General features: G+C 39.6%; 1 protein-coding gene across 3 annotated transcripts in view; it reads right to left on the reverse strand.

The window, feature by feature from the left end:
• Nucleotides 1–595: 595 nt before the first annotated feature.
• Nucleotides 596–26,772, reverse strand: part of SYT1 (synaptotagmin 1) — a 332,804-nt gene continuing 306,627 nt past the window's right edge. For all 3 annotated transcript variants that reach the window (XM_059846865.1, XM_059846864.1, XM_059846866.1), the window contains 2 exons: nucleotides 7,962–8,095; nucleotides 596–3,717 (listed from right to left, as the gene is read on the reverse strand). In XM_059846865.1, coding sequence (XP_059702848.1) covers nucleotides 3,511–3,717; nucleotides 7,962–8,095 — 341 coding nt within the window. In that variant the 3' untranslated portion in view covers nucleotides 596–3,510. The remainder of the gene's footprint in view (nucleotides 3,718–7,961; nucleotides 8,096–26,772) is intronic.

The raw sequence follows: 26,772 nt of genomic DNA on the forward strand, positions 1-26,772 counted from the left end.
ACTGACTTTAAGTGATTACTCTGCTGAAAGAACTGGTTTTGGTTGACAAAGATGTCTTCCTGATATTAAGAGCTGCAAAAATGGCTGGTGCATATAGAACCTGCAATACCTTCTCCCTGCTGCCCCTTCCCCCATGGTTTAAGCACTTATTTAATGATCTTTAGTCTACAAGAGGTTTAATTTTATGGTCATAGAAGTAGCACTTGGATGTAGGTTAAAATATACCATCTCTGTCTGAAGGAAAACTTCAGCCACGGCTTTAGCACAATTGCCTAGAAAAATACTGATGCGTAGGCAACTACTTGGGAGTTTTTGTCATGGTCATGTTTTGATAGAGGACGATGGGTTTTGAGGCAAATAATCAGGCTCCTGGGTAAACAAGGTAATAGTGCTTGATCTGCAATAGAGGTGGAGAATTCATCTACTGTAGCACTGCTGGCTGTGACTGTCTTACTGATGAAAGCAGCTTTTCACAGCCCCTCGAAACGTGCTGTGCTATTTCACTTGTGACACTTCAAAGTATGTGATTGTGTGAAAATCCTGGAGTGAATTGTCTTTTCAAAATTTTAGACCAAAAGAGAAATGCCAGAACATCAACAGGAAATAAAACATTTTTATTGAATATCTGTGTAATATGTATGTTATTTTTAACGACAATTGGAAAACTCTACTGTGGGGAGTCACTACACAAAGTGAAACAAAATATAAACCACCTCATCAAAAATGAAGGTAAAATACGGCTAAAGTTGTCAGCTCGCGGGCCACGAGCGATATGGCAGGATAAAACACCCCAAACGTTTCTACAAGATACAGAGAAAACCCACACAGAGAAACACTCAAGCAGGCAGTAAATATACACAAAGGCAACTAGGATCTTTCTACAGCATCAGATTCTAATACTTCACACAGCTTTGTCAGAAAGGTACATGTGGCTTCTTTGAGGATGAAAAATGTCATCTTGGTCACACGGCAGGTTCAGTCTCTGCGAATCATTGTACCTTACAAACCAGCTCTAGGGTGACGTTCAGTCTGGCAGTGTAGGAAGAGAAAGCATTAAGAATACCTTAACACAGTAAGTCAGTCCTGGCACTTTGAACCTGCAGCTATCCTGAATGAGTAACTGAAAGCTGGAGACCATGAAGCTCTTAGGCTGGAAAGCTGACTGTCTATTTCTTCTCTTTGGTGGGGTTTGGTCCTTAAGGATAAGATTTTTAAATATTCCAGCTTGATGCTTTGCATGTATGTGCCTGTTTCTATCAGAAAATGTCTCGCTTGTGTTTTTTCTATGTTTCATGTAAAAAAGAAAGAAAATGGATCCTGCTATTCTCGCTTTTGGAGGTGGGGAGAGATACAGGCTTTTATTCTCCTCCCAGTACTTTGCTGCTGCTTTTACCCTCAAAGTACTGAAAACCAGGGATCCTTGGCCATCCCTGCACTGACCTCTGAGACTGTCACACCTCTCCCAGAAGCAGAGCCTTGAGGGAGGCTGTGGAATTCAGTTTGCAGTGCACAGTTCTCTGATTACATTCATCTTTGTTAGACACAGAGGACTGATAAGAACATTAACGGTTGATGCTCACGTCTCCCTCCAAAAGCAATAGCATTTCCACATTTCTAGGGTAATTTGCATTGCTGAAAATAATGAACTCTTCAAAAGCATTATAAATATATTCACAGCTTGGAAAGATAAGCGAGGGGCCTCCCAGGACGGTACATGAGCTAGAGGTGATGCCCTGAATGACTTGATGAGATGGTACAGCAGAGGTGCCATGCTGGGGAGCTGTAAGATGACTCTACGGGAAAGCAGCAGGGGCGAGGGCGCTTGGAAACGAAGAGTATTGCACAGGGCTTGACAAAATGCTGCGTGGTCAACCCATTCACTAGAGCATCCTTGTCCCCTGCATAGCTCTCCAGTTCTACATTGGTCCGTAACAACTGGAACTGCTTGTGCTATGCGTTCCTTCGGCAGTGCAGTAGAAGGGAATGGCAGTATTATTACAATATCACTACGGAATAAATTGTTTGCTATCCACTGAGAAAACTACATTTCTAAGCACACACGGCAGTCACAGTGATACACAGAGCAGTCTTTCAAGACTCTTATGGAATGACTAATAGCTTCATAATAGTGCCATTTACTACATAATAACATTTAAAACATTTAAAAACTCCTCCTGAAACGAGCATCTAGTATACAGAAGAGGTTGCTTCAGTTTTCTAGAACTTGTTCTTTGTTTTCACTTTTTTTTTAAAGGACAAATTAAAACTTAAGTATAAATAGTATATAAAAGGTCACTAGCTGTTCTCTTTTGGCTTACTTTGAAGTGCATTTAGAACTATGGCTAAATTTTGTCATCTTCAGATGGGATTACAATACTGTCTGTTTACCATGAAACTATTTTGTATAATAAACTCACACGGCTGTGTCTAAAAAATATTCTGCATTCCTTCTAATCTGAGTTAGTATCATAAAATATTTTGTTACAAAGTCTAATGTGCAAACTCATTATAATGTGAAATTGTGGATGGAATTCACAGTATGCAAATTTTGTATAAAGGTGATAATGGAGAGCTACTCTTGTTTTCACGGCAGCATTTTACTACTGCTGCATTTCCCTCTTCCCCCTCCCTGCACTTCTGCAGTGGTCTGTCTTCGTATGTTAGATGAAATTGTTGCCTCCTGTGGAACTGCTTCCTCAGCTTTGAATCTAAAGCCATTTCAGTCTGTTATGTGTTTGCTTTGGAATATATACAAAAAAATTATATCTTGGCTTCTGGCTACATCTCCATGAGGTCAGCCACAGAACTGCTCAGATCATGCAAAGTTGCCTGTGAAAGAAGTCTACCCAATTGGATTTGCCCCTCCAAGATTCACTGTGGACGTGAAGTGTGTTATTAGGATGGTCCAGTTGAAAGCTCAGATTTAAGTTGTCCTTTAAGATGTCAGTGTAACACTACTAGTGCCTTGCAAGTTGGATTTTTTTTTTTTTTCTGGAATGCAGACGATACAATAGTTACCCTATAATATAGTATCAGCTCTCCTATATCTCAGTCAATTTACATAATTTAAAATAGAACATCTTATTAAAAACATCTAGATATACACAGATTAGGAAACGCTTACAACATACAAATACACAAACTAGAAATAAATTCTCAGCATACTGATGTATATATACAACTGTGTGATACAATAAATAATTTCTGTCATGCTCTATCTACACATCATATTGCTTAAAAGAAGAGTAGATCTGGGGCGGGCAGTGGTGAAATGAAGCGCCTTTAAAAGGCTCTCTACATTTAAATTTGTGCAAATTAAAATGGGAATTTTAAAGTACAACTGGTCTGTGTCAGGAACACATGGCTGGAAATGAAAGGACCCATATTACTGAGGTATTTACAGATACTGGCTAAAGAGCACTATGTGGGCAAATGCAGAAAGGCTTCTTCGTCTTTTTCTTCTTCATAATTTAATTTAATTTAATTTAATTTAATTTAACTTAACTTAATTTACTTCTTGACTGCCAGCATGGCATCTACCTCCTCCTCGGGCTGTAGGGTGTGCCACTGTGCAATGGGCCGCCGGGGGTTGGCCAGCATGTCCGACCAGTGCCGCAGCTCCGCGCCGGTGCTGTTGTAGCCCACAAAGACCTTCCCGATGGCATCGTTCTTGCCAATCTTGTCATAGTCCAAAACAGTCACAACAATTTGCACTTTCTGTAATGAGACAGAGGAAGAGCAGTGAGCATGACAGTGAGGGGAAGGTTGGCAGGGATGAATGTGGGGACAGCCAGCTATGGAGAAGTCATGAAGGGGGAAGTGTGTGACAGCTGGAGTAGATTTCCCTATGAGAGGCAAATTCAAATTTTTGTTTTTGCTTCTTGTGAGCCTTCCAAATAAAATCAGGTTTACCATCTCCCTGTTAGCTTGAAACCTGCCCCCTTGCATTGAAGAGCTTCATATGGAAATTGAGGCTGATTGTTTTTCCTTTAACAGATTAACAACTTACAGGTGAGTTAATTCAAAAGTTGTGCAATTTCACACACCCTTATTTTTTAAGGAAATCAGTTAACAACTAAAGTTCAGAAATGAGTCTATGTTTGCAATACTGTACTCCATTCTGTTAGTTGTTTTTCTACTTCTTAGCAACTCTTACCCATCCATCCAGTATGCTAGTCAGTTATTTCCAGATAAATTCAGAAGATAGCCCTTTAGCTACTGTACACAAACACCCCCCCGCCCCCCATGTTCTTGTCTCTATGCACAGGTGTGTGCACTTGTGCACATGTACAAGCATGTGTGTATACTGTGATTTCTCTGCATATTTACAGAGAAATCTAGGAAACAAGCTGGCTCCTTAAGGGAGCTGGAATGGATGTATAAACCCCTGGTGTCTCAGGGCTCTGACACTGGCACAGCCTACAACTGAGCTGATGCTGGAGTGCCACTTCTGTAGGAATGGTGACCTCTGGCAAAGAGGGTTAAACAGGTCCCACATGGTCTGTGTGAGCCCATCTGTCACAGCTCACAGACAATTTTCCATCCATTTAGGCTGGGGAACACTGGGAGGTGTTTGAGCCAGGCATTTATGTTCGTAGTTGTGTGCACATACACCCAATTCCTCTCTTTCAGGTCTTTAATAATTGTCAGAAGAGCATAAACAGCTATTCCTTCAGTGGAGTGGTGCTCTCTTGCAACACCATTTGAGACTTTCACTCTTATTTTACGAAACTGTAAACACTTCTCCTTATAGAGCTTTATTTTTAATGATGAGCACATACAGTTCTTTTCCTGATTCCAGTGTCAGCTTCCTGAGTAAAAGGAAAAACGCCCTGAAGCACATTTCCAGAAAAACCCTCTATTCTCTAGAATTAGTTTTTTAAATTTAAAGCTTTCAATATATCTGCAATCTGGACCTCTTACTAGAATGATTAATTTCAGGGCTTGTAATAGGATTATCTTTTAGAAGTAGCAAGACCAGGGTCATGAGGTTTATTTTATAAAGTCCATTTCCTTACAGGATTGTAACAGTTCACTGAGCCAGAGAAAGAGATTATTCCAGCAGGCACTTAAGTATTTATATAGTTGCTGATGAGAAAAGTATACATCAAACTCAAGATATTCCCTCCCCAGAGCACTCATGATAAAAGGCAATATTCTGAAGCAAATATTTCTAGGTGCCAGAATTACATTTCAGTGTTGCTGTTTGCAATACACTCACTTTTTATGGTACCTCCCCAAATGAACACTTATGTTTTAGGTACATTTACAGATATAAAAAGTAAGCATGAGACTATTATTTTTCAATACAAAAAAATGCTTGCCTGCTGTACCTAGAAGCTTGGGGATAGTTATTACTGTTTTTGGTTTTTTTTTAATGTTAATCATAAGAAAAAAAATGAGCACTGTAAATGAAGGACTCTTTATGTTGCTCTAGAAAGATGTAAAGAACAGCCAGCTCAGATAATTAATTTGGAGATGATTCTCCCCTCATGATCTCTGAACTAAACCTACAGAGAAATGTGAGCATCCCTTTGCCTTTGTAGCACATATTAAAGGAGCAGCTGCATGGCAAAACCCAAGAGGTGCTAGTAGAAAGAGCTGCCTCTCCTAATAAACACTTGGATTAGCAGTTTCCACGGAGTGATTAAGCCCTTTGGACTGGGAGGGCCTGGAGACACCGCTGCCTGCAGAGGCAGGCTGTTTTGCATGTGGCAAAACACGTGCCTGATCTGCCACTAGCAAGAGGATTTGACTTCCCTGTGGTGTTCTCCCATTACCCTTGAAGACATCACTTTCTTCCTCTTAAGAGCCAGAACCCATAGTCACTGTAAAATTGTTGAAAATGTCAACGTTTGTCTCCTTTAAAATTACACAGATGTACTGCTACTGACCTGCTCTTCCTCCATGACCTCTCTTCATTCTCCAACAATCAAGAAACTTGTGTGGCCATTATTTTTTGACAGTGAAAGTTTGGTTAATGACTTTTATATGAGCAGCACAGGTCACAGTGATTCCTACCACAATAAGTCTAAATAACATATTTTAAATGAGTTTTTCTAATGCTGAAATTACTTCAATATCCATCATGAAGTAATCTAAATGTAGTCTTTTATAACTAACTCAAAATACATTGGCAAATGAGCAAAGTCCATAATTGCAGATTTAAAACTGGGGCTATGTAGTCAAGGAGATAGCTAAAAGGTAATTCTAATAAACTTCTTAAAAAAAAAAAATCAAAGGAAGACAAAAATTTAAACCTCTAAACCACAACGCTTTCAAAATAAACTACATGCACCTCAAAAACCAGCTTTGAATTAGAATGCAAAATGGTCAAGTACAAAAAATGTGCTCTACCATGCCAAAGTTTTGATAGGGTAATTTGGAGGTAACCATTCCAACTCCTCAATCCTATCCCTATTTGGAAATCAAGATACTCACTGCCTAAACTGCCACTTGATTTGATTCACCTCTTTTTGCCTCTGGGTCTTTGACTTGTTGTGAAATCTTCCACAAGCCCACAGACCAGTTTTCATTAAAATCAAGAGAAATTAGCACCCACTGGATTTCCCACTTTTGATTCCTAGAATCCATAGACACCTGAACATGCAGTAGTACATGAAGAAATTCTAAATGGACTACTCATGCATCCAAGTCACTGTGCCCATGCTTCACCTTGCCTAGTTTTATTATTTTTGTTAGTACCAAGTCAATAAAATGCAAGCTACTTGAAAGGTAGGCCTTGGTCCCTGGGTTTCTCTCCAGCCCAGTTGCTATCAAAATCCAAGATACACAATATGAAAACCCATACTATGCTCTCATCTAATGAAGAGGGGGCTCCAAGTTTTGTTCAAGCAATTGAAACACATTTAAACTTTTAAACTACAATTTTAAAAGCATGGAGCCAAATTTATCCCATAACCTCTCTTACAATCCACAGAAGGATGTATTCCCAGATGTTCTAAATTATGGTCATTTAAACTGGGAGGCCCCTGAAAGGACCCTTTCCCCACTCAGCTCCACCCAGAAAAGCTGTTTTATTGCCTAACATCTCCTGGGGCTCCGTGGCCAGGAGAGGGAAGCCAGCATGCAGTTCTTTTCCCACATGCCTCCTGAGATGGTTAAAAAAAAGCTTCTCTCTTGAGACAAAAGACAGTTAACATCAACAAAAGTTACTTCTCTCTCATGAGAGATGGTTTGCCTCCCAGTAGCTCAAAGATAGGCCACTGAGTCCCTGAAAAAAATTACACAATGCTTTGTCCTCGTATTTCCCACTACTACTGTAGGTGACTTCCATCTCACTGGGCTGACTTCTGAGACTCTTAATTTTAGGTACTGAGCTCTGGGAGTAGCATCTGGACAACTGCTGGAGCTTTCCTGAGGCACTAAGAGAACAGGTACTGCAGTACTGACCCCTGAGATTCTCAAATGCCTTTTTCCAGGGGACATGGGAATCACTGAAAAAGTTTTCAAAGTGTAGTTAACAATTCCTGAAAAAAGCTGTGAATGAATTGGGTGTTTTACTTTAAAGGGCTGCCGCAGTGCTTTGAAAAACCAGGGCAAATAAATGCATAAGGAAGACAAATTTACCTGATAATGCCAATTTATTATTTTAAATAATTTAGGGAAAAATGTTATATATGGCTTTTCTTTTATCCCTACACCTTTTTGCTGGCACATTCCTTCACTATCTCCCTGTGGATTTTTTTTTCCCCAAATCCATTTCTGTTAACAGAAAATGTCAGTTATCCATTTCTCACTGATGAATCAAAGCTTCCTAAGTACTTCACATTTTATCATTTCCCTCTTGAAGCAGTCGCACTCATCTAATGTAGCACAAGGCTGGCACCTAGGTGCTAATGAAGGCATGCACATGTGATAATTAACAAGATTCCTGTTAAATATTTATAAGGGCTGAGAAATGGAATGCAGAGGAAAGACAAAACACTGTTTGACATTACCTGAATTTGCTCGAATGGTACTTCAAAGCTGAAAGACTCGTTGTAGTAGGGATTCAGAGTGTTCTTTTTAATTGTAGTCTTTTTCTTCTTCAGCCTCTTACCATTCTGCATCAGATGGATCTTCACATAGGGATCTAAGCATTCAAGAGAAGAGGTAGAGCTAAGAAGGAGAATTCAGTGTGTTTTCTACAGATTATAATCCTATAGACATAGGAGTAGATTAAAAAAAAAACCAAAAACAAACAGACAACATTCACAGCTTGTATTTAAACAAGTTCTTAATTTCCACTATAGAAAAACTCCTGTAGGATTGTGAAGTATTCCTGATGGGAAAAGGTAGGAAGTATTTATTGCCTTATCTCCTTAACATGAAGGTGGAGTAAACTCCACCTTGCTTTGTTCCACAGCTTCTTAACCATCCTGCAAGCATTTCTCAGCAATGGTTTGTGGGGTGGTTTTCCCAAGACTGGTGAGTGCTGCCAGATGCACACAGCAGGTACAGAGCTGGCATGGCCGGATGCTCTACAACCACCTGGCAACTATTCCCATTGCTCCTTGGGCAGGTGCTGCACCGTGGTTTTCCTGTCCTCTGACCTCCCTGGTGAGCTGTGACTGACAGGGTCCAGCAGGGTCCAGCACTGCCTGGCAGGAAAGGACTCTGTCCCTTCAATACCAGCCCTCTGCCTCAGTGCTGCACACAGCCAGAGTCCATGGGGGCCACGGTGCTGGTATAAATTACAGCTTGCCTTTGCCATTCTCGATTGAATTCCCACTGTCATTTCAAATGGCTTCTGGTGGCAAAGGAACAGAACTCATTTGGTACCTAATCAGGTGTTCCTTGTGTGGGCAAAACTTTCCTGCACATTACGGTGCTGATGAGGTATCTCAGTGATATAATTTCAATGGAACCTATGCCTGCTTAAAAGAATAGCACTGTGAGTCCTCAATCCATTGCTAGAGCCATGTGGCTGTCTGGAGAGTGAACCAACATTCTTTCATGGAGCTGGTAATTAGAAGTACCCTCACTGAGTTCAGCTATTTTTCTGTTTAGGCTTACCACAAAGCAACATTTGAGGCATCGCAAGCTCATGTGTTTCAACATCTTGTATGGTACTGTCACCAAAATTTGGGTAGGCACCTCTCTGGCTTTAGGCAGCTGAACTTTGATGTAGATCAAGGCAAGCTCCCCTTGAGTGAGCTGGTAGGAGGTATCTAAAATGCCTGCCAGACATAAGTCACCTACAGCATAAATAAGGGAGCCTGAAATAACACAAACTATCAAAGGAGAGGGCTTCTCCTTTCCTTCCTGAGAAAAGGCTGGGGCTACAGAAAAAGGACAAATGAGCACTGCACTTAATATGAGCAAACCATGCTTTATGATTCTGCAGTGAAATTATTTTTTGGAAGAGTAATTGCACTCTTCTACAGCCAAAATATGTCTTTCTCTGGAAGACCTGGGTGTTCAGGACAGTTAAGCTACTGGAGTCACTTGATCACAGTCTACAGTTCCTCTGAAGGAACTGCAGACTGGCAGACTTGGTAGTAGATTCTTCAAGACAGCAGACAAGGGTATAAAAGAATCCAATGGCTGTGAGAAGGAATTCGGGAAATTCTAACTTAGGAATAGGCACATATTTTAGAAGTAAGATGGAAACAGCTGGAGTAGCTTCTCCAATGGTGAACCCTCTGTTACAGAAGGTTAAGACTCCTTCTCCCTCAAAAGACTCAGAGCTCAAACAGAAATTAAATTGGGGTAGGTTTACGCTTCAGGCAAGATGGGATTGTAAGGGTTCCTTGTGGCTGCACAATGTATGAATTAAGGAGTATCATGTGAAGAGCAAAATGCTAGCAAAAAGCCAACAGAGTCTATTATTTTTTAATACTGAGTTCAACATCACTGCACACAGGGTTTTGAAGATGGAAAGGAGGCAAATCTGGAATTCTTCAACATTAGCTGGTACTTGAGAAAAGCTCATCACTTTCCCTGATGTTCGATGCAGAATGCAAAGCTGTGCTACCTTCAAAATTATGGTTTAGGTATACCTAATACATACTAAGAAAGTTTAGTAGTCAATGAGTCAGTGATAAAGTGTTCAGAAATGAGAATGAGGTAAGATGCTGTAAAAATATAATTTGAGTCACTAGACTGGAAGGCTAAACAATACAGTAATATATTATTATTAAGAGTATTACAATGGAACAATTTATTAAAATAAATGCAAGTGATACAAGCCAATTCTTTGCTGATCTGTGCCTCTGCACAGACAATATACACAGGTTTGATGATTATTCACATGTCCTTAAGGAACTGTACAGTAAGACTTATAAAGGGATGCAGAAATATTCCTATATTGCTAACATAATCCATATTTTGGAGAGGAATATTTTTAAACTAGAAATCAATGTATATGAATTCTTCTACATCTGTGAGTACATTCACTTTAAATTACTTGCTTCTACTGACTTTCTACATTTTCTATCTTCATGCTTGCATTAGAACAAAACCCAGACAACTCACAGCCATGGGACAAGACCCACAAGACACATTTCTGCGGTTTCTTTTTCATGTCCTGATCAGTTTCTTCTGTTTGTCAGGCTGGGGTGTTGAGTTAGGCTCAAATGCCAGTTGTTGAGAGGAAAGACCCAGTGGTGCAGAACTGAGTGGCAGAGGTACCAAATGGAGCACAGAATGGGGCGTAACACAAGAAAATAATCCAATTTTCTTTCATCTGAGGGTAGAATTGTCATGCTAATCTAAACAGAACTTAACTGAAACCATGTTCCTTCTTTTCTTGTTTCCCAGCAAAGTATTATATAAGTTTACTCATCACAAACAGGGTGTCCAGCTCAAGTGAGTGGGCCATTAGAGATTTTGGCTGAGTTTATCCTCATTAGATGGCATATCCACTTTCTTGTTTTTGAAGTATCCTGACCCTATCTAATTCTCCCCTCTCCTCATTCTGCTGTGTCCCATACATGAGCCCCTCACCACTGCACTATCTTCAGTTACATTCTCCCGTGTTCCACAGCGTTAACTCCCTCAGCTCCCCACTATCTATCTGCTTGCACTCTACACAAAAAAACCCCGATACCTGAGCACAGACTTTCTTGTGACTTCATGAATAAATCTCTGAAAGAGACAAATTCTCTTCCACTAAGTAACAGAAGCTGAACTGCTTGGAATCAATTAGTGAAAAAAGGGATGATAATCAAAAGAAAGCAGAACCTCTGGGAAGTGCCAGTCTCCAGTGATTTTTGTGAGATAAGGTTTAGTGCTAATGGAAACGTCTTTCCTCTCTACTTGCAACATAACCTCAGTGCTGGCCCCATTAGTCATTCTGAGTAATACTTTAACATGTAAATAGTCTCACTGAAGAACTGAGACTAGTAAGGATGACAGAACTGATATTACAGCCCTGCAATGACAAATTGCCTGTTAAATGCCTAGCCTGGTCATAAAGGGCAATGCCAATGAAAATAAGTATTTCTCTTCATGTACCCTGGATAGTTATCTCATTCCAGAGTAAATATCTATCTTTAGCTAAATAGATTGCACCCCAGAATATTAATTTCTCTCCATGGGTAAACATCACTGTATTTTTAGCCAGTTTGATTCCTTTCAAGTAAACAGGGATACAGAACCCATTACATCCCCAGGTATCTCTGGATGGATCACACTCATCTATCTGGAAGAAAAGATGTTGCAGCCAGATGTCCCTCTGCTGAAGGAGACAGAATAGCTTTGTGTCCTTTGCTTAATAACCCATTTTAACCAGTGTATGGGACTAATTAAAATTGTTCTATTTATTCCCTCATTAACAGTCCACCCAGGAATGATAAAAAGATGTACTGTTCGCAACTTAATTGTGCATTGTGGATCTCACAGGAATGTCTCAATGGAGGCTAGCTGAACTGCTTTTAAAGCATGGAGAGGACCAGCTGACACATTTTGTTTTCCTGAGGTTTGCAGAATGATGCCAATACCTTATTTAATAAGTAATCAACATGGTATGTAATACCAAGATTTCTACAGTAATCTGGACCGCCAGGCAGAGATATTTATATATATATATACATACACACACACCTACAAGTGGAACTCTCTTAAAATAATGACTAGTTACAGACATGTTGTAGACAAGATGCACTTAGCTGGTTAAGAGGTTTTACAAAAGAAAACCTTAAAAGGAAAAAGTACTACAACTCAAAAGAAGAAAATTGTGGCAGAAGACAAGTCAGGAAAAGGTAGAACTTGAGAACGACTGTTTTTCAAGGGTTTTCAAGATGAAAAATGTTAGAGAGGTAAGTGGCTAATGAAAAATCATTTTCCAGACAGGTAGGAGAGAATTCAGCATGCAAATTTCCATTTCTATGGATCTTCAGAAAAAAGTATCAACATCATAGTCAGCTTGGAATGGTTTTACTACAATGGCTTATTCTGAATGCAAACAGAAGGACAGTGCCCATCTTTTCTAATATAACATGGAGGCTTCTGCAATCTAATCATAATAATACAGTATCTAGAAACGGATAAATTTGAAAAATGCCACAGAGATAACACTGAAATTGATTGTGTGTTCAGTTACAGTCCCAAGGCTGTGGGCAGGGGGAGCTTAATGGTTTAAAGAAAAAAATCCCATCCAGGTCTGTGCAGAGAGATCAGAGAAAACCCTCTACAAGCTTTGAGAAAGCTTAACATGATTAACAGGAAAAAACATGAGCCAGAACAAACTAGTCATAGATACACCTGAATAGTTTCATATGACAAAACATTGTAATAAAATGTTCTCAACTAAAATGTAAAAATGGTGAAGAACTACAGTGCCAGAACTGCCTCCAGCTGTATTTTTGTCTTCAAAATGTTCAGGATAACTGGGTGCTCATTAGCACGTGTTTTTTCCCATCAGAAGAAAATTTATGCACAATCCATGCCAAAGCTCAACATCACTGACATTTAGAGCAAAAGTGTCAGCAGACAGTGGAGTTTCCATTCCAGGAAGCAGAATGAATTAATGAAGAGCTTGGAAATTGATTCAAGAAGTAAAGAAAATGAGGTTTGGAAATGCAGCTTTACAAATAGCTGTGCAAATGCAGTTAGGACAGAGGTGATGTGCAGGGTGCATTGTTAGTTCCAGGCTAAAGAGCCACTCTCATCCTGCAACACAGCAGCACAGTCAAAGCCAAGGGAAGACCAAGCCAGGGGCTTAGACCAGAGCTGGAGCAGGGTCAATAGTGCACCCTTAACCTGCTCCCCCTTCTATACAAAAAAGGTTCAGGTGAAGTTCCCTGGGCAGGCAGTGGAGAGAGCAGCCATTTAATACAGCAAACAACCCTATTTTCTCTAGAGACTAGAGATGGAGGCTGGCAACACCGGCAGTACCTCTGGAGAGAAACAGCAGCACAGGCCAGAGCTGGGCTATGGAAAGCAGCAGGGCTCTAAGAGCAAAGCAAAACAGGAAGAACTTTGCTGGGAGTTCCCACAGATTTGCTGATTTTTCCCAAGAACCATGGGACATGCTCCCTCTGTGGGCATATAACCCCTTCCTCCCAAGGGACAGGGACAATTCACACGATGCCTTGTGGCATCCAGGCCATGGATAATTTCCCCTGACTTTTTCTCTTCTGTTCATTCATGTTTTGATGAGAGTGGATGAAAAAAAATCTCCGAAATAATGAGTTTAGAGTGATACTGGATTTTCTCAGCTAGTATTTTTTCATATTAATGGAAAGCTTTGAATGGAAAGCCAGAGGGAGAAAAAACAATATATGGTACAATGACTAAGAAGAAGCACAAATACCTTCTAGACTGCATAAAAATTATAGTTTCTATTCACTGACACAAACTGTTCTACCTTCCTCTGCAAATGAACGAATTAAAGTTAGGACATTATTTTTAAGGAGCAGCTGATGTCCCAAGAGAAATATTAGAAAACACTCTCACATTGGAAACAGTTCTCTTGGCATAAAATATGTGGTTTGTAAGGTTTTTTAAATCAGAGTTCCTTAAAAATAGGACCTAAAAAAAAAAAAAAAAGGAAAAAGCTGAGTTACATGATGTCCACTCTTCAGCTAATGCTGGTATTTTGTTACTCTCATCACACTTTCCATAACCCTACCAGGCTGCACATAACTGGATGTTATGGCCAAGTCTTTATCAGTAGCCAGGACTTAAGAGGTGAGTAGCAAAAGGTTGCTGTAGGTTCCTGTGCAGTGTCTATGCCAGTCCTGACCCCAGCAAAATACATTTTAAAGTCCCTTTTACTAAGGGGGCTGAGGATTGAGTGGTGGAGACTGTCCCAACACCAGCCAGTAGAGTACTGGCCATGGATGGGGTTGAGAAGCTGCATGCAGTCCAGATGGGCTTTCAGAATGGCCATGAGAGCTGTGAAGAGTTTAAGCCTAAAAAGCTCCTATCACACTTGCCAGTGTCTGTCAGTGCCATGGAGAGGTGCTCCAGACCCAGTGCATACACACAAAGCCATGCCCATCAGGCTCCTTTGGGCTCATATGTTGCAGTGTAACAAGTTAGATGACTTTGGGTTATGTATTTACACCAGCATCTTTAAAAAAAGATGCTGTAAGACTGGGTAATTTATAAATGAAAACATTTTAAATTTCATACTCAATAATTTTAGACAGATTCTCACAGGAATAATGGAGTCCAAGAATTCATTTACAGTGAGGAAGAAGGGGTTGATATTTGTAAGAATAGCCAGCCAAGAATGAAGAGAGTAAATGGAGAGTGTAGCAAAGCAGTCTCAAAATAACAACTCTTCACTGGTGTGCAGTTACACAAACAACAAGTTGCTATTGAAATGCTGAATTCAGAGAACCAGGGAGATTTGGGAAGAAGGAGGTAAAACTGTCAGCCAGCAAATGATTCCTTCACCCAAGAATCCCAAACTGGGGTTGCTGAACATGTAGAGCTGACAGTGGAAAGAGAAATGTTCACAGTGGCCTAAGGGCTATTCAGCCAGCCCTTGAGTGTGCAATTCCACTCACAGTGCTTCCAACTGGAACATAACAACAAATATTGCAGAGCCAGATGGAAATGGGAGGAAAAAAAAAAAAAAGAAGAAAAAAAAAAGAAAAGCCAAAAATCTTATTTAAAATCAGCACAAATTAGTGCTTCTGAGTTTATGATTAAGTTTACTGCCAGAGCAAGGACAGCTGATCTGTCTGCTGTATCCAAGGGGTTCATTTCAGCACAGTTACACACAGGCAAAACAAACAGTTTCATAAAGCACAACAATGTGGTTTGAACGAACAGGAAAATGCACCTTGAGTTTTGGCTGTGGGTAAACACAGAATACTCTTGTGGAAAAGCAATGCTACTCAACCAAGCACCTTGTAAATGTGATTACATGAAAACTACAGGCATCAAAGCAGTAAACCTTGTTCCCTTGTACTTGCACCAAAAGGGGAGGAACTGATTGCTCATGAAGCTTGAATGTAGTGAGGAGGGGGAGAGACAGCATGGCATTGTAAAATTTTAACATAGTGGAGAAGGGCACCTGCAATCCTAGATAACAAATAAAGAAATAAAAATGCATAATGTAATACCATGCTTGTATACAAGTAGGAAGAATACAACAGCAGCTAAGATGAAGTAGGTATTTATATCAAATAGTTGGAATGTATTAATTCGAGCTGCTGATACAGGCAGACTCTCCAGGACAGAAATCCAGACTGGAACCAAAGCATGCTGGCAATACCTCCGGCAGCAAATTCCAGCAGACTGCTGAGTTAGAATTTAGGTAATGCCTTTTGATGATGTAGAGGAAAAAAAAAGTTAAATTGATGGCAGTGAAAATACCAGAAGATAATACACAGAGGCTTAGAGAGATTCAAAAGACTGTCCTCAAGTGAACTGGGGAGGAGGGAAGGGGGAATACACATGGACAGGCAGAAGAGTGAAGAGAGAATCAGAAGCACAGATTACAGAACACCCCAAACGACCCAAGTTAAGAAGCAGTTCTTGTGGGATGTCCTAGCTGAAAACAACAGGAGCTTGGGTACATAATGATGTTCTGCACCGGACTGTCAGTGAGTGCCTTGAAGCCCTCGAGAGCTGGGCTTGTTTGGGGGCAGAGCTGCCCCAGCTCACTGAGGCACACACTGCTGAGTGGAGGCCTGCTTTTGTTATTTCCCTGCTCCCAGAACCCCACCCATCACAAAGACCCCAAGCCCAAATCCTACAGCTGTGAGGCAAAATAAGTTCTAACCTCAAACTTCACTGAGAACAGATAGGCAGTTCAGTACTAGTGGGTAACAAAGAAAACCACATCTGAGTGAGTGTCAGTATTCACTCCAAAGAATTCCTCAACCATGAAACACAGAGAAAGTCATTCAAAACCAAAAGTTGGTCTAACTAGCATATTAGCAATTTACTGTAGCAAGAATATACATTTGTAGTCCCAACTCTCCAAGTCAACACTGCCACAGAAAAGTTTTATAGCTTGACTGAATGTCAGCATGGCACTACTGTGTTGTGGTTGTCTTTACACAGAAAGAAGTGAATACACCCTGCTAAGGGTAATCTGTACACTTCCACAGAGGGTTAGAAGAAACACACTCAAAACCAGGCAAAGTCAGTTATGAAGGCTGTCTCAGGTCAAAACCACTAGCTATCTTATTGCTTAACCATGAAAATTTTCTTCAAATGCAGCAAACCCAGTTACGTCCCTGTATTCCCGCCAGACCTTCACAGGCCAAAATAACATTAGGTGAGCTGGGAGGAGAAGGAGAGGATAGAAAAAACAGAAAAGAAAAGCAGCAGGGAGTTTTATCTACCTATGATCGAAAGGGTAGGAAACACTCAATTACCTTAGCTCATACAAATGAGTCACCAGAAAAATGCAAGCCATTATACCACAAAATAATTCGGATGCTTTTAATAAAAATCTAGCCCTGCCTCTTTGTAAACAGCTTCTCTCATCCGGGTAAGCGTTCAGCCCCAGACAATGTGAAGGAGACATGCCTTTTTTTTTTCATTCTGATGATTGAACTAGAAACAGCACAGAACAAATACTGCAGGAATGCTGCAGTAAAGAAGGCATTGAAAAAATAGTGTTACAACACCAGTGTCTACTGGTAAAGCAGCCTGATCTGAACTCTTCACAGCTGAGAAACCAACCATAGTAATGCTTTATCAAGACTGATATTTACTTTAAGAGCATAGAAAGATTTTCAAACTACATTTCATTTATCAGTGGCTACATATATAAAAGGATTGCATCAGCATCCAATCCTCAGTCTCAACTTGAAATAATAGTCAGTACATTTTCTACCTGCGAAGTTTATATAAATCCTAGTTCTCATTTTTTTTTTCATTGTTTTGCTGTTGGATTTGAGCTTCAAGGAAAAAACCATAAATGGAAGGAAGAAGGTACATGAATGCAGGCTTGCTTTTAGCCTACAAAACGTGCATTCAGAACTATTTGGAGAAAACAGTCAACAGCTCTCTTTCTTCTCCTATTCCTGCCTCCCAACACATCCAGTGTCTGTTAAGTGGGATTTGGGAATTCATACAGGCTATTTGTGGCACCTAATTTTAGCATGATTTAGGGGATCTAACTAACTCTTTACTGCCTCAACACACAGACCACCCATCCCATATATGAAACCTAAGGCAACACACAATACAGTCAGTTTTTTGAAGCTCTTTTAATACAGAAGCCACAAGAAACCTTTCCCTATTCCCTGCTCAGAGCCATGGCTAAGGACAAGCTTAGCTGATGGGCTTTCTGGCAGTGAGAAGACTCCTAGAACACTGCAAGGCAAGAAATGCATCTGCTCAGGGAGTGGAAAGGGCTATTCTGCATTATGTTAACCAATAGCGTTGGGAAAACCTGTTTTGTTTCAGATTAAATTTAACCACAGTAAGAAAAAAGAGATCAAAACTAAATTTTATTGGGATGGGCAAGATCTTCGTCTTAATCCCATCATGAGAAGTTACAAGATAGGCTAAACTTATCAGCAATTTCAACTGAGTTCAGCTAAATTACATCTGTTTCTCAAACGTGACAGCTCACTGAAAACCTATTTTTTAGAATCCCCAACCCCCCAGGTTTTAGAAGCCTGAAGGTCAGATTTTTAACTTGAGTACTTGCAGAGGAAAGGCTGGGAGGCTGCACGCCTGCTCACATTTCTGTCGATTACACATAATGAGAAGCAGTGACCTGAAACTTAAGGCAAATTTTTACTTAGACAAGAGTAACATTGAGATTATGTTTACTGAAGAGTCATGGAAGTGCTGAAGTCCTTGGGAGAACAGACTGTTTACTTTGTTTTTCAACTCCAGGCAAGTTACAAGAAAGAACAAAATAAGGAGTTATTTAAGAGCTAAGATTCAAGGAAAAGAACAAGCGTTCAAGGCCAACACCATCTGCATTAGGAACACTCTGCTGCTGAGAACATTAGTCCTGCTGTAGGACAAGAGGACAGACAACTTGAAAAACGGTGCCATTAGGTGAAAGGTGGAAGCATTTATAATACAACCAATAGCTCATGCCCCAAATTCTTCTTCAAATTGCCCCAGCCAGTTAATGGCACAAATGAAGATTTGACTGACATGTTCACAACTAACTCTATACCACTTTTGTTGAAAAGTCAGTCAAACGTGACACAACCTTTCAGAAATCCAAGGGTACATGATAGTTTTCAGCTCAGGTACCTGTTACAAATTTCTAGAGCAGATAGCCAATTTGGTACCAAAGTGGTGGAGTGTGCTTCGCTGAGAAACCAGACTGAATCTGGGCAGCTCAGCATATTTCTGCCTGCTACTCCACTGGACAAGATCTTGATGCAGTCTAGTCAGTGGATCATGATCTGTAACATAATCAAATAACACAGGAATCCAAAAAGCATATATGAATTTCTGAAACCCTTTGGATCTTCAGAATTGAAAGGCGGAGTATTGGAAAAGACCAGCCTGAGTCTTTGTGGTTCCTAGATGAGGAGAAGGATGCTAGAGGAGGGAAACTGCTGTTTTTATTTGTAATCAATAAATAGAAATCACAGTAAAGGAAAATTGGATGACACTGCTTCCAAGTGAAGGTAGTACTCATTGTGTAAACAGAGACTAGAAATTATTTCAGTAAAACTAAGCTCACAAAACAGTACTCTTTTCAAGCTGCACCCACCAAAATTAGAATAGATTTTCAGAAGTATCAAGTATTTGTAAACAGGTCTGTTTTCAAAGGCACCTAACTCCTGTTAAAAATCATTGGTATGAAGATGAAGCAATCAACTCCCCTGGAATCCCAGGCTCCAGCTTTCCTCTGGAAACTCCTATTGAACATTTTTCTGCATTAGTCATTACTCAGTATCTAGGTGACAATAGGACTTTTTTTTTTTCTGAACAAAGTCAAGACATTAACTCAGCAGCAGTAAGAAATAATTTAAATTCTTTCTGTTTACTGTATATGCCACAAATGGCAATCAGCAAGCAGTGATATTAAACTTGTGGGTTTCAGATAGACAAAACATTCTCCTGATAAAAATGAAGATCACAAATGTTGAAAAGAATGTACTTAGCAGAACTGAGATTTTAAGTTAAAAAGAAAGCCCCACTTAGCAAACAATAAACCTGCTTTTCTGATACTTTTAGGAGAGAAAGGGGGAGAGAGAGGGAGTGCCACTGGTTAGCCTGCCATTAGCACAAAGGAAAACAATTGCAGGGCTTAATAAGGATTTAGCTTTAACAAATACTTATCACAAAGTCATGTCACTGCTCACTATTGTTCTGTATTTGGAATGAAATTAATTTCCAACTCCACATTAACCTTTTAGAGACCTTGCTTGGTAGAGGAATTTAATCCTTTGGATTTTGGTATGTCACCAACAAAGGCTATTTCTAAATTTGGTGTGTGTGATAAGACTGTTATTAAAGGGAAGAACAAAATTTGGTGTGTGTGATAAGAACTTTTATTAAAGGGAAAAAAAAATCAGCTTATTAACAGTGGGTATTTCAAACCACTGAAAAGCTGAGTGTTGAATCAAATAGGCAAGAAAAATGAAATTAAATCTAGGAAATCCTAAGTTTATTTCAATTCTCATATTATTCTTCTGTCCTATAATTAATCCACTGATCCTGAGACAGCATGCTCTTGAGCCATACACTAACATAAAAAACTTTATTGGGATGAAGTAGATGTTTTCTAAACTTTGTGAAAAACAGGCCTTCTGATGTGACCAAGAAAGACCATTCAGGATATTGGGAAACAATCTGTGGCCTTACCATGAAGTAAGGGAAAAGTGGTGATTTAGGCAGTAGTAAAATCAGGAATTTCAGCACATGTAGGGAAGCCTATTTTCTCGTCCTTATTAGTATTAATGCAACAACTGTCTTTGTTGGCCTCTGCAGGACTCTCTCCCTGCTGCATTCCAGGAGCTGAGAGGAGCCCTCTGGAAGTCAGACAAAATCTGCTGTTGCTACCATATTAGGAATCAAACCGAGTAGCAAAAGCCTCCGGCAGAGCAGAGATAAATCAGCAGGGAACGCGTTTGCCTCCCAGCCAAATGAGTAAAGCCAAGTGATTGAGGAAACAAAGTAAATAATAATTAAAAAACAAATCCTTAGCAGTAGGAGTGACTGATTCCTTTTTACTTTTATCATGCTTTTACTGAAGTAGAGTTCCAAACCAGATTTACAGATATGAGCACACCCTGTTCCCTACATTTCTTTATTGCTGCAGAGTGAAATAATCCCAAGACACATATCAGTGATCAGCTTCAAATGCTTTTAACGCATTCTTTTTGGCTGGAAAGACAGCACTAGACTGCAGTGGAGTTTAAATTGCTCTTGACATGAATTTTGGTTTACAGCCAATCTGATCCTTCCACCAAGATTTCTCCTAATCACAGACACAGTCACTCCTCCACTTGTGATCAGCCTTGTTGTAGTCCATAGAAAATCTCACCTGAAATAGAATGTTTGCTAATGATTCAGCTCTTTCTAGAGGCAGAACAGAGGACTTGCTATTGCACTTTGTAATATATGCATGGATCTATTCTGAGCATTCCTTATTAGATAGGGTCTATAAGGTAACTAATCTATTAAGGCATGGCAAAAGGATGCAATTCCATGTAGGTGTGATTGAAATCTATATATTTTGTACCTGCTGTGTGAGAATGAGGGCCAGATCATAGCCTATAGAAGGTGGGAAAGCCTTACTTTGCATGGTATGGAGTCCAAACTCAGCACGACACACAGTCCTGTGAAAAGATCTCAGTCTCTACTCTCTGCATTGCAGATGCTGTGAGATGGTGGATGCTCACGAGATGCAGGCACGGAAGATGCCATCCCAAAAAAGAGGAAGGACTGCTGTGCCTGTACCCACGTGCCAGCCCCACATAAAGGCTGATGTGCCATATCCCCTCCTGCTCCTCAGCAGCCCAAAGCACAGCCATCCCACCTCCTCTCACACTGCACGAGTACGCACCCCACTGCAGGTTAGGAGGCTTAACAAAATCATGGTATAGGTAAGTTCAGGTTTCTATTTTGAAATCCAGAGAGATTTGTTCTTAGTACATTATTTCACTGAAAGAAAACAGTCTGAAGAGCAAGAAAATGTAACAAGATGGATACATTGTTAAGCCATTGTTAACTGGTGTTAAGCAACACCAGCATTTCAGCCTTGGTAACCTTGCACGTCACTTGTGATTGCTGTCTTTGGTTGCAATGTGTAGGAAACTGTCACATACATGCATTTTTCTAATCATCAGCCATTAGGCTCCCATGGCAACCCTTCCCTCACCCAACCAAAATAAATGGGGTGGTCTCCCCACAGATCCTAATGCAAAGCACTGTACAAATAGTGGCAGAAATAATATTTTGCCCATGGAAATATTACCACTTCTTTTGAGAGGAAAGGTGGTTTCTGAAAGGTGGTAGGCTAACAATAAAAAAAGAAAATTGCATGTATTGTCTTGCATTCATTCAGGGGAAGAAAATTGGTAGGATTCTGTCAACCAGCAGGTAGTCTCGGTAAAAATAATAATAAGCAGTGGCTGAGGGAATGCAGAAATAAAATAGTACCCATGGCTTTCTACAGCTTTTGAGACAAGAATAAAGCTGCAGCTTCCTAATTATATAGTGCTCACCCTCTAGCATATTGATTTCATTGTTAGATTTTCTCCTTTATTGATAAGATGCTGTGGTTGAATGCTGTTGTCAGCTCCTAGTGTGTTGTTTTTCTGAAAGCCTGTCTTAACTGTTCAAATATCCACGAACTATATCAACATTAGCAAATAAAAACTGCATATACCACAGCTGAAGATGCACCAAGATACTTCTATTCATACTAAAAATCAAAGAAGGTAAAGCAGAAGCTCATGGGTCATGACATCAGCCAGTGGCATAAGACCATAAATATTCATAGGGTGTCACACCAGTAAGCATTTATCACCAGTGGGAGCCTGGAACCTGGACTCTGGGGCCTGGGAGAGCCCTCTGGCTGAAGCTAAATTCAGACTGATTCACTAAAAGGTAATGTGGTGGCACCCAGAGGATGGAATTGGATAATTCAGCCGACTATCACCTTGCTGCTAATTTGAGTTCATTTCTTTTTTTTTTTTAATCTAATCAAGGAGTCAACAAGGAGGTTACATCCCATTTTCTCAGTTATGTTTGTGTCTGATAAGAAATGCTAGTCTGCTGGAGAGAAATTTAAGGGGAATAGGGAATGCTGGGGTTTGAAGCCCTGTTTGCTTCCATTTCAAGTTATGGTTTAAAATTGGTATTTGTGCTACTGATTGAAAGGAGACAAGCAGGGCGAGTATTTAACTGAGACCACTCTTTGAATTAAGTTCACTAGATTTTCCTTTGCATGACAGTTACCATATATTTTGCCATAGATATTGCTCATCTATAGAGAAGTATTGTTCAACCAAGAGATGGTGCCTAAGGAGTAACACATCTACAGCAAAAGTTGCAGGTTGCACAGAGGAACAGTGAAAAGGTGTGAAAAATAGAGCTTTCATACTGCTAAAAATTTCTGTCAACTTTTCCTCAAACCAGACTCTGAGTCTTACTGTCACACATTTGGTATCTCAATCAGGCTTTCACAAAAGAATGGCTTAGTGTGCCTTTCAAGCTCTAAAGTGAGCTCTCTCATATAAATTTGCCTACAACATGTTAAGCAGTGCTCTGCAGCATTTCAGATTTATTTTTCTTAGCATCCCTGTCATTCTAACCATAGCAAATTCCAGGCAGGGCTCTAAGCAAAACCCACAGAAGCTTTTCAGAGGCTCTTTATTTTCCTGCTTCTCCCTGAATTATCAGCACTTTTTTTCCATAAACTTTTGAACTTGCCATAAACATGTCTCAGTATATTAAAGCACTGTCCTTCACCCAACCCCTGACTGTGAAAATACAGTAGATTACAAAAAGAATTGACATGTACTTTAAAAAAAAAACCCAGCTATACTCCAGCTTCATATGTTTTACTTTTTGTAAGTAAAGGGGTGACTTTGCCAACCATTTCTAAAGGATTAAAAAGCCTGCTGTGTCATCTCATATATCTTCGTTCAGTTTCTAATGCAGCCAGAGAACACAAAGGCTGAGAGAAAACCTTTTATCATTTGCAGTTATCGACTAGGCCAGAATACAGTATTAGGAACCTTAGAAACTTTTAGCCAAAACTTCTTTGCTTTGAAGAATGACTGATCTCCTGAGTGAAGGAAAGCAGTCTACCCTCAAAAAAGGTTGTTATTATTATCCAGAAACCTAACACATTTTAGGGAAAAATTGTTGGGGGCGCTTTGAATGACAACCTATTTTTCTACAGCATTGCCATAACAGTCCAAACTTTTTTGGATGTTTTTAATGACCTTACACACCAGCTTTGGAAGAGTTTTAGCTGCCTTCAATAATATGTCTTTTAGATAAAAGGTCTTCAGTAAGGTCTTTTATTAAAAAAAAAAAAAAGGTGTATTTATAAGAAGGCAAAGGCAATTTAAAGAAATTGTTACTTCAGTGAAAGTTAGTGTTTTGTCCTGAGGCTCTTCATCCAAGATGCAGCTGATCTTAATGTTATGGTTTTCCAGCAAAATGCAGGCAGAATCCTTTTCTCCTTACAGCCTCTTGTTCATGCATCATGGCATGAGCAAACTGTAAAGTCAGAGGTAAAGGCTGATATTTAATGCCAGAGTACAGCCCCAAACTAGGTGCCAAGATCTCTGCACAGCCATCATGTAAAATGCTATACTCTTAAATTTGAAATTTTATATATATTTTTATATATATATATATATAAAAATAAATGTATGTAAGTATAAAATCTATTTTAAAAACCTTTCTACTTGAATATTATTCCTGGGGTTAGGTTTGCTTTTGCATCCATCTTCTCTTTCAGTATGGATCAGAATCTTGACCTTATTCAAAGGCATCAGTCTATATTTACTGAGCAGGGGTAACCCACTGAAGAATTCTGGCATTGATTGATAGCCAAGCCAGCAATCAGCTCCTGGAGGTATTCTACAAGTTGAGAGGTGAGACTGCAAAATCATTGCATGCAAACTTTAAGAATATTCACTGCTGCCAACTCTTGTGATTTTATCACAATCCCTGAGATACTGAGCATATTCCTTGAAGCTTTAGTTTCTCAGCATTATGCTACCATCAGGGATTTGCAGCTTGCATTTCAAATAGAAAAAAAAACTTTTCTAACTCTCACGGCTAGAAAGGAAAGTCTGAAAGCATTGAATCCAAAGCTTCAAATCAAAAGTAATTTATTGAATTAATGTATTTAAAGTATATTTATTTTTAAGTCAAGAGCAGAAATCTGGGAAACTAGGTTTGGCAATGTCACTACTATCACCTTTTTACAAACAGCATGCTCTAGAACTGAGCTGCTTGTGACCTTTTCCTTATGTATTATTTCCCATTGCAACCATTGTCAACTTGCAGTGATAAAAGCTTTAAAATCATAATTGAGAAGGACTTTTAGTTTTGCTTGACATTTTTCCCAGAGAATTTTCAGAACGGACTGAAATCAAAATCAATCAAAATAAAGTCTTCAGAAAATTCACGGTGTCCTCCTTGGCTTGCTCACATACTGAACTGAGGAAAACATCAGAACAGGCATGGGAACCCAACCAGAACTGTACTGGTTGACTCTGTCAGGTCAGCATGAACTCACTCAGGTTGCCACCATTTTGGTAAATATTTTTCCAGCTACTGCAAACTGTATTACACTGTTTTTACTGTTGGGAGATTTATCACTAAATTTTCTATAGTCCTCTTCCAGCTCTAAGTGCAATAGAAAGCTCTTTTCTCCAGTATTATTTAGGTTTTCTCCTGGAGAGAAAATAAAGCAATTTAGAAGACTAATCAGACAAAAGTAGAATTTTGAAGTGTTGGACACAAAAACTCTCCCTGCAGTTTCCACAGAAAAATAGCTGTGCCACATAATTCTCAGATGCTGCTTGTCTATTTTGCTTTAGTGTTGTTGAAAAATCAACCTCTGAGCTCAGGCAAGTGGGAAAGAAGGGTGGCAAGCAAAGGGAATGGGCACAAGACAGCACTGACAGAGCAGAACTGGGGGCTCCACAAGCAGGTGGTCTCATGGAGTCATGAGGTGAGCAGCACCTGCCCGTGCCCTCCTGTGGATCACTCAGCAAGATTCTGTCCTTCTCTGCTGTTTAGAAAGGGACACGGGGAAGAAGCATGGGAAAAGCTCTGACTGCAGTTTAACTATTATCCCAAAGATTCCTGACTAATCTGTAGTCCTCATGGAGACATGCAGCACCTGGGAGAAATCTGCATTTTTTCATGCTGAACTACAAACACCAGGTTTCTTGCCCTGTTTGTTAATGTGGATTAATAACCTGGATCACATTCATCATGTTTCTCCTGCTTTCTCTTCATTTTCTCACTGTAGAAGGTAACTTAGCTCATACCTGTTTATATTGTGCTCTACAAAACTGAATCAATCTCTTTAAGAGAGTCTTTCAGTAAATATCCAGATCATCATTTTATTATGTTATTGAATTGATTCATAGCACAGGACATTTGAATTCCACGGATTGTTGCCATGGCTGCAACCTGAATGAAGACATTTCCTTCCAGAATTCAGCAGACAAGCTCCTTTGTTTATTTTTCATTAAATTTTATTTGTACATGTAAAAGAAAAGGGGCAACACTGACCAGTCAGTCTATTCTTTAGCATGCATGTATCTATTTGACCACATTATTACTTCACCAAGACAGTATCTTCTGGCCAAACTAAAGAGGATCTTTCAGAAAGACAACAAACCAGATTTATGGACTTCAGCCTTCTCCACTAGCTCATATGCTCTAAGTTGGTTTCACATTAAATCTTGTGAAATGACTCTCTTATTACTTGTATTATCAACTGTCCTCATTGCTCTGAGGGGCTTTGATAGAATTTAAAGAAATCCAACAAACTAAAAAAACTCCTAACAGCTGTGTCTGAAAGTGATAGTCTTTCTTCATGTAAGGATTCTGAAAGTTTCTGCTTATGTGGTAGCATTCACACATGACTTAATTTCCACCATTTCATGCTAAGTACTGAAAATAGCAGAGTAACACAGTTATTGCAGAACACAAAAATTTGATTTACTAATTGAGAAAAAAGTTTTAGTTGAGCAACATTACATTAAGTAAAATTTTACAGAAGTATTCACGGCTATTACAAGCTACTCGTATCACCAGAGATTCACCTTGGTACAATGATGATACCAGAATATACTAAGCTTCCTTTAAAGAAGGTCACTTTTCTTACCTGTTCAAAATCATGTTTTCGAGAAACACTGCAAAGGTTCTCTGTATCTTTGTGGTACTCTA

Source organism: Haemorhous mexicanus, chromosome 5, assembly GCF_027477595.1.
Source record: "Haemorhous mexicanus isolate bHaeMex1 chromosome 5, bHaeMex1.pri, whole genome shotgun sequence".
NCBI lineage: Eukaryota > Metazoa > Chordata > Aves > Passeriformes > Fringillidae > Haemorhous > Haemorhous mexicanus.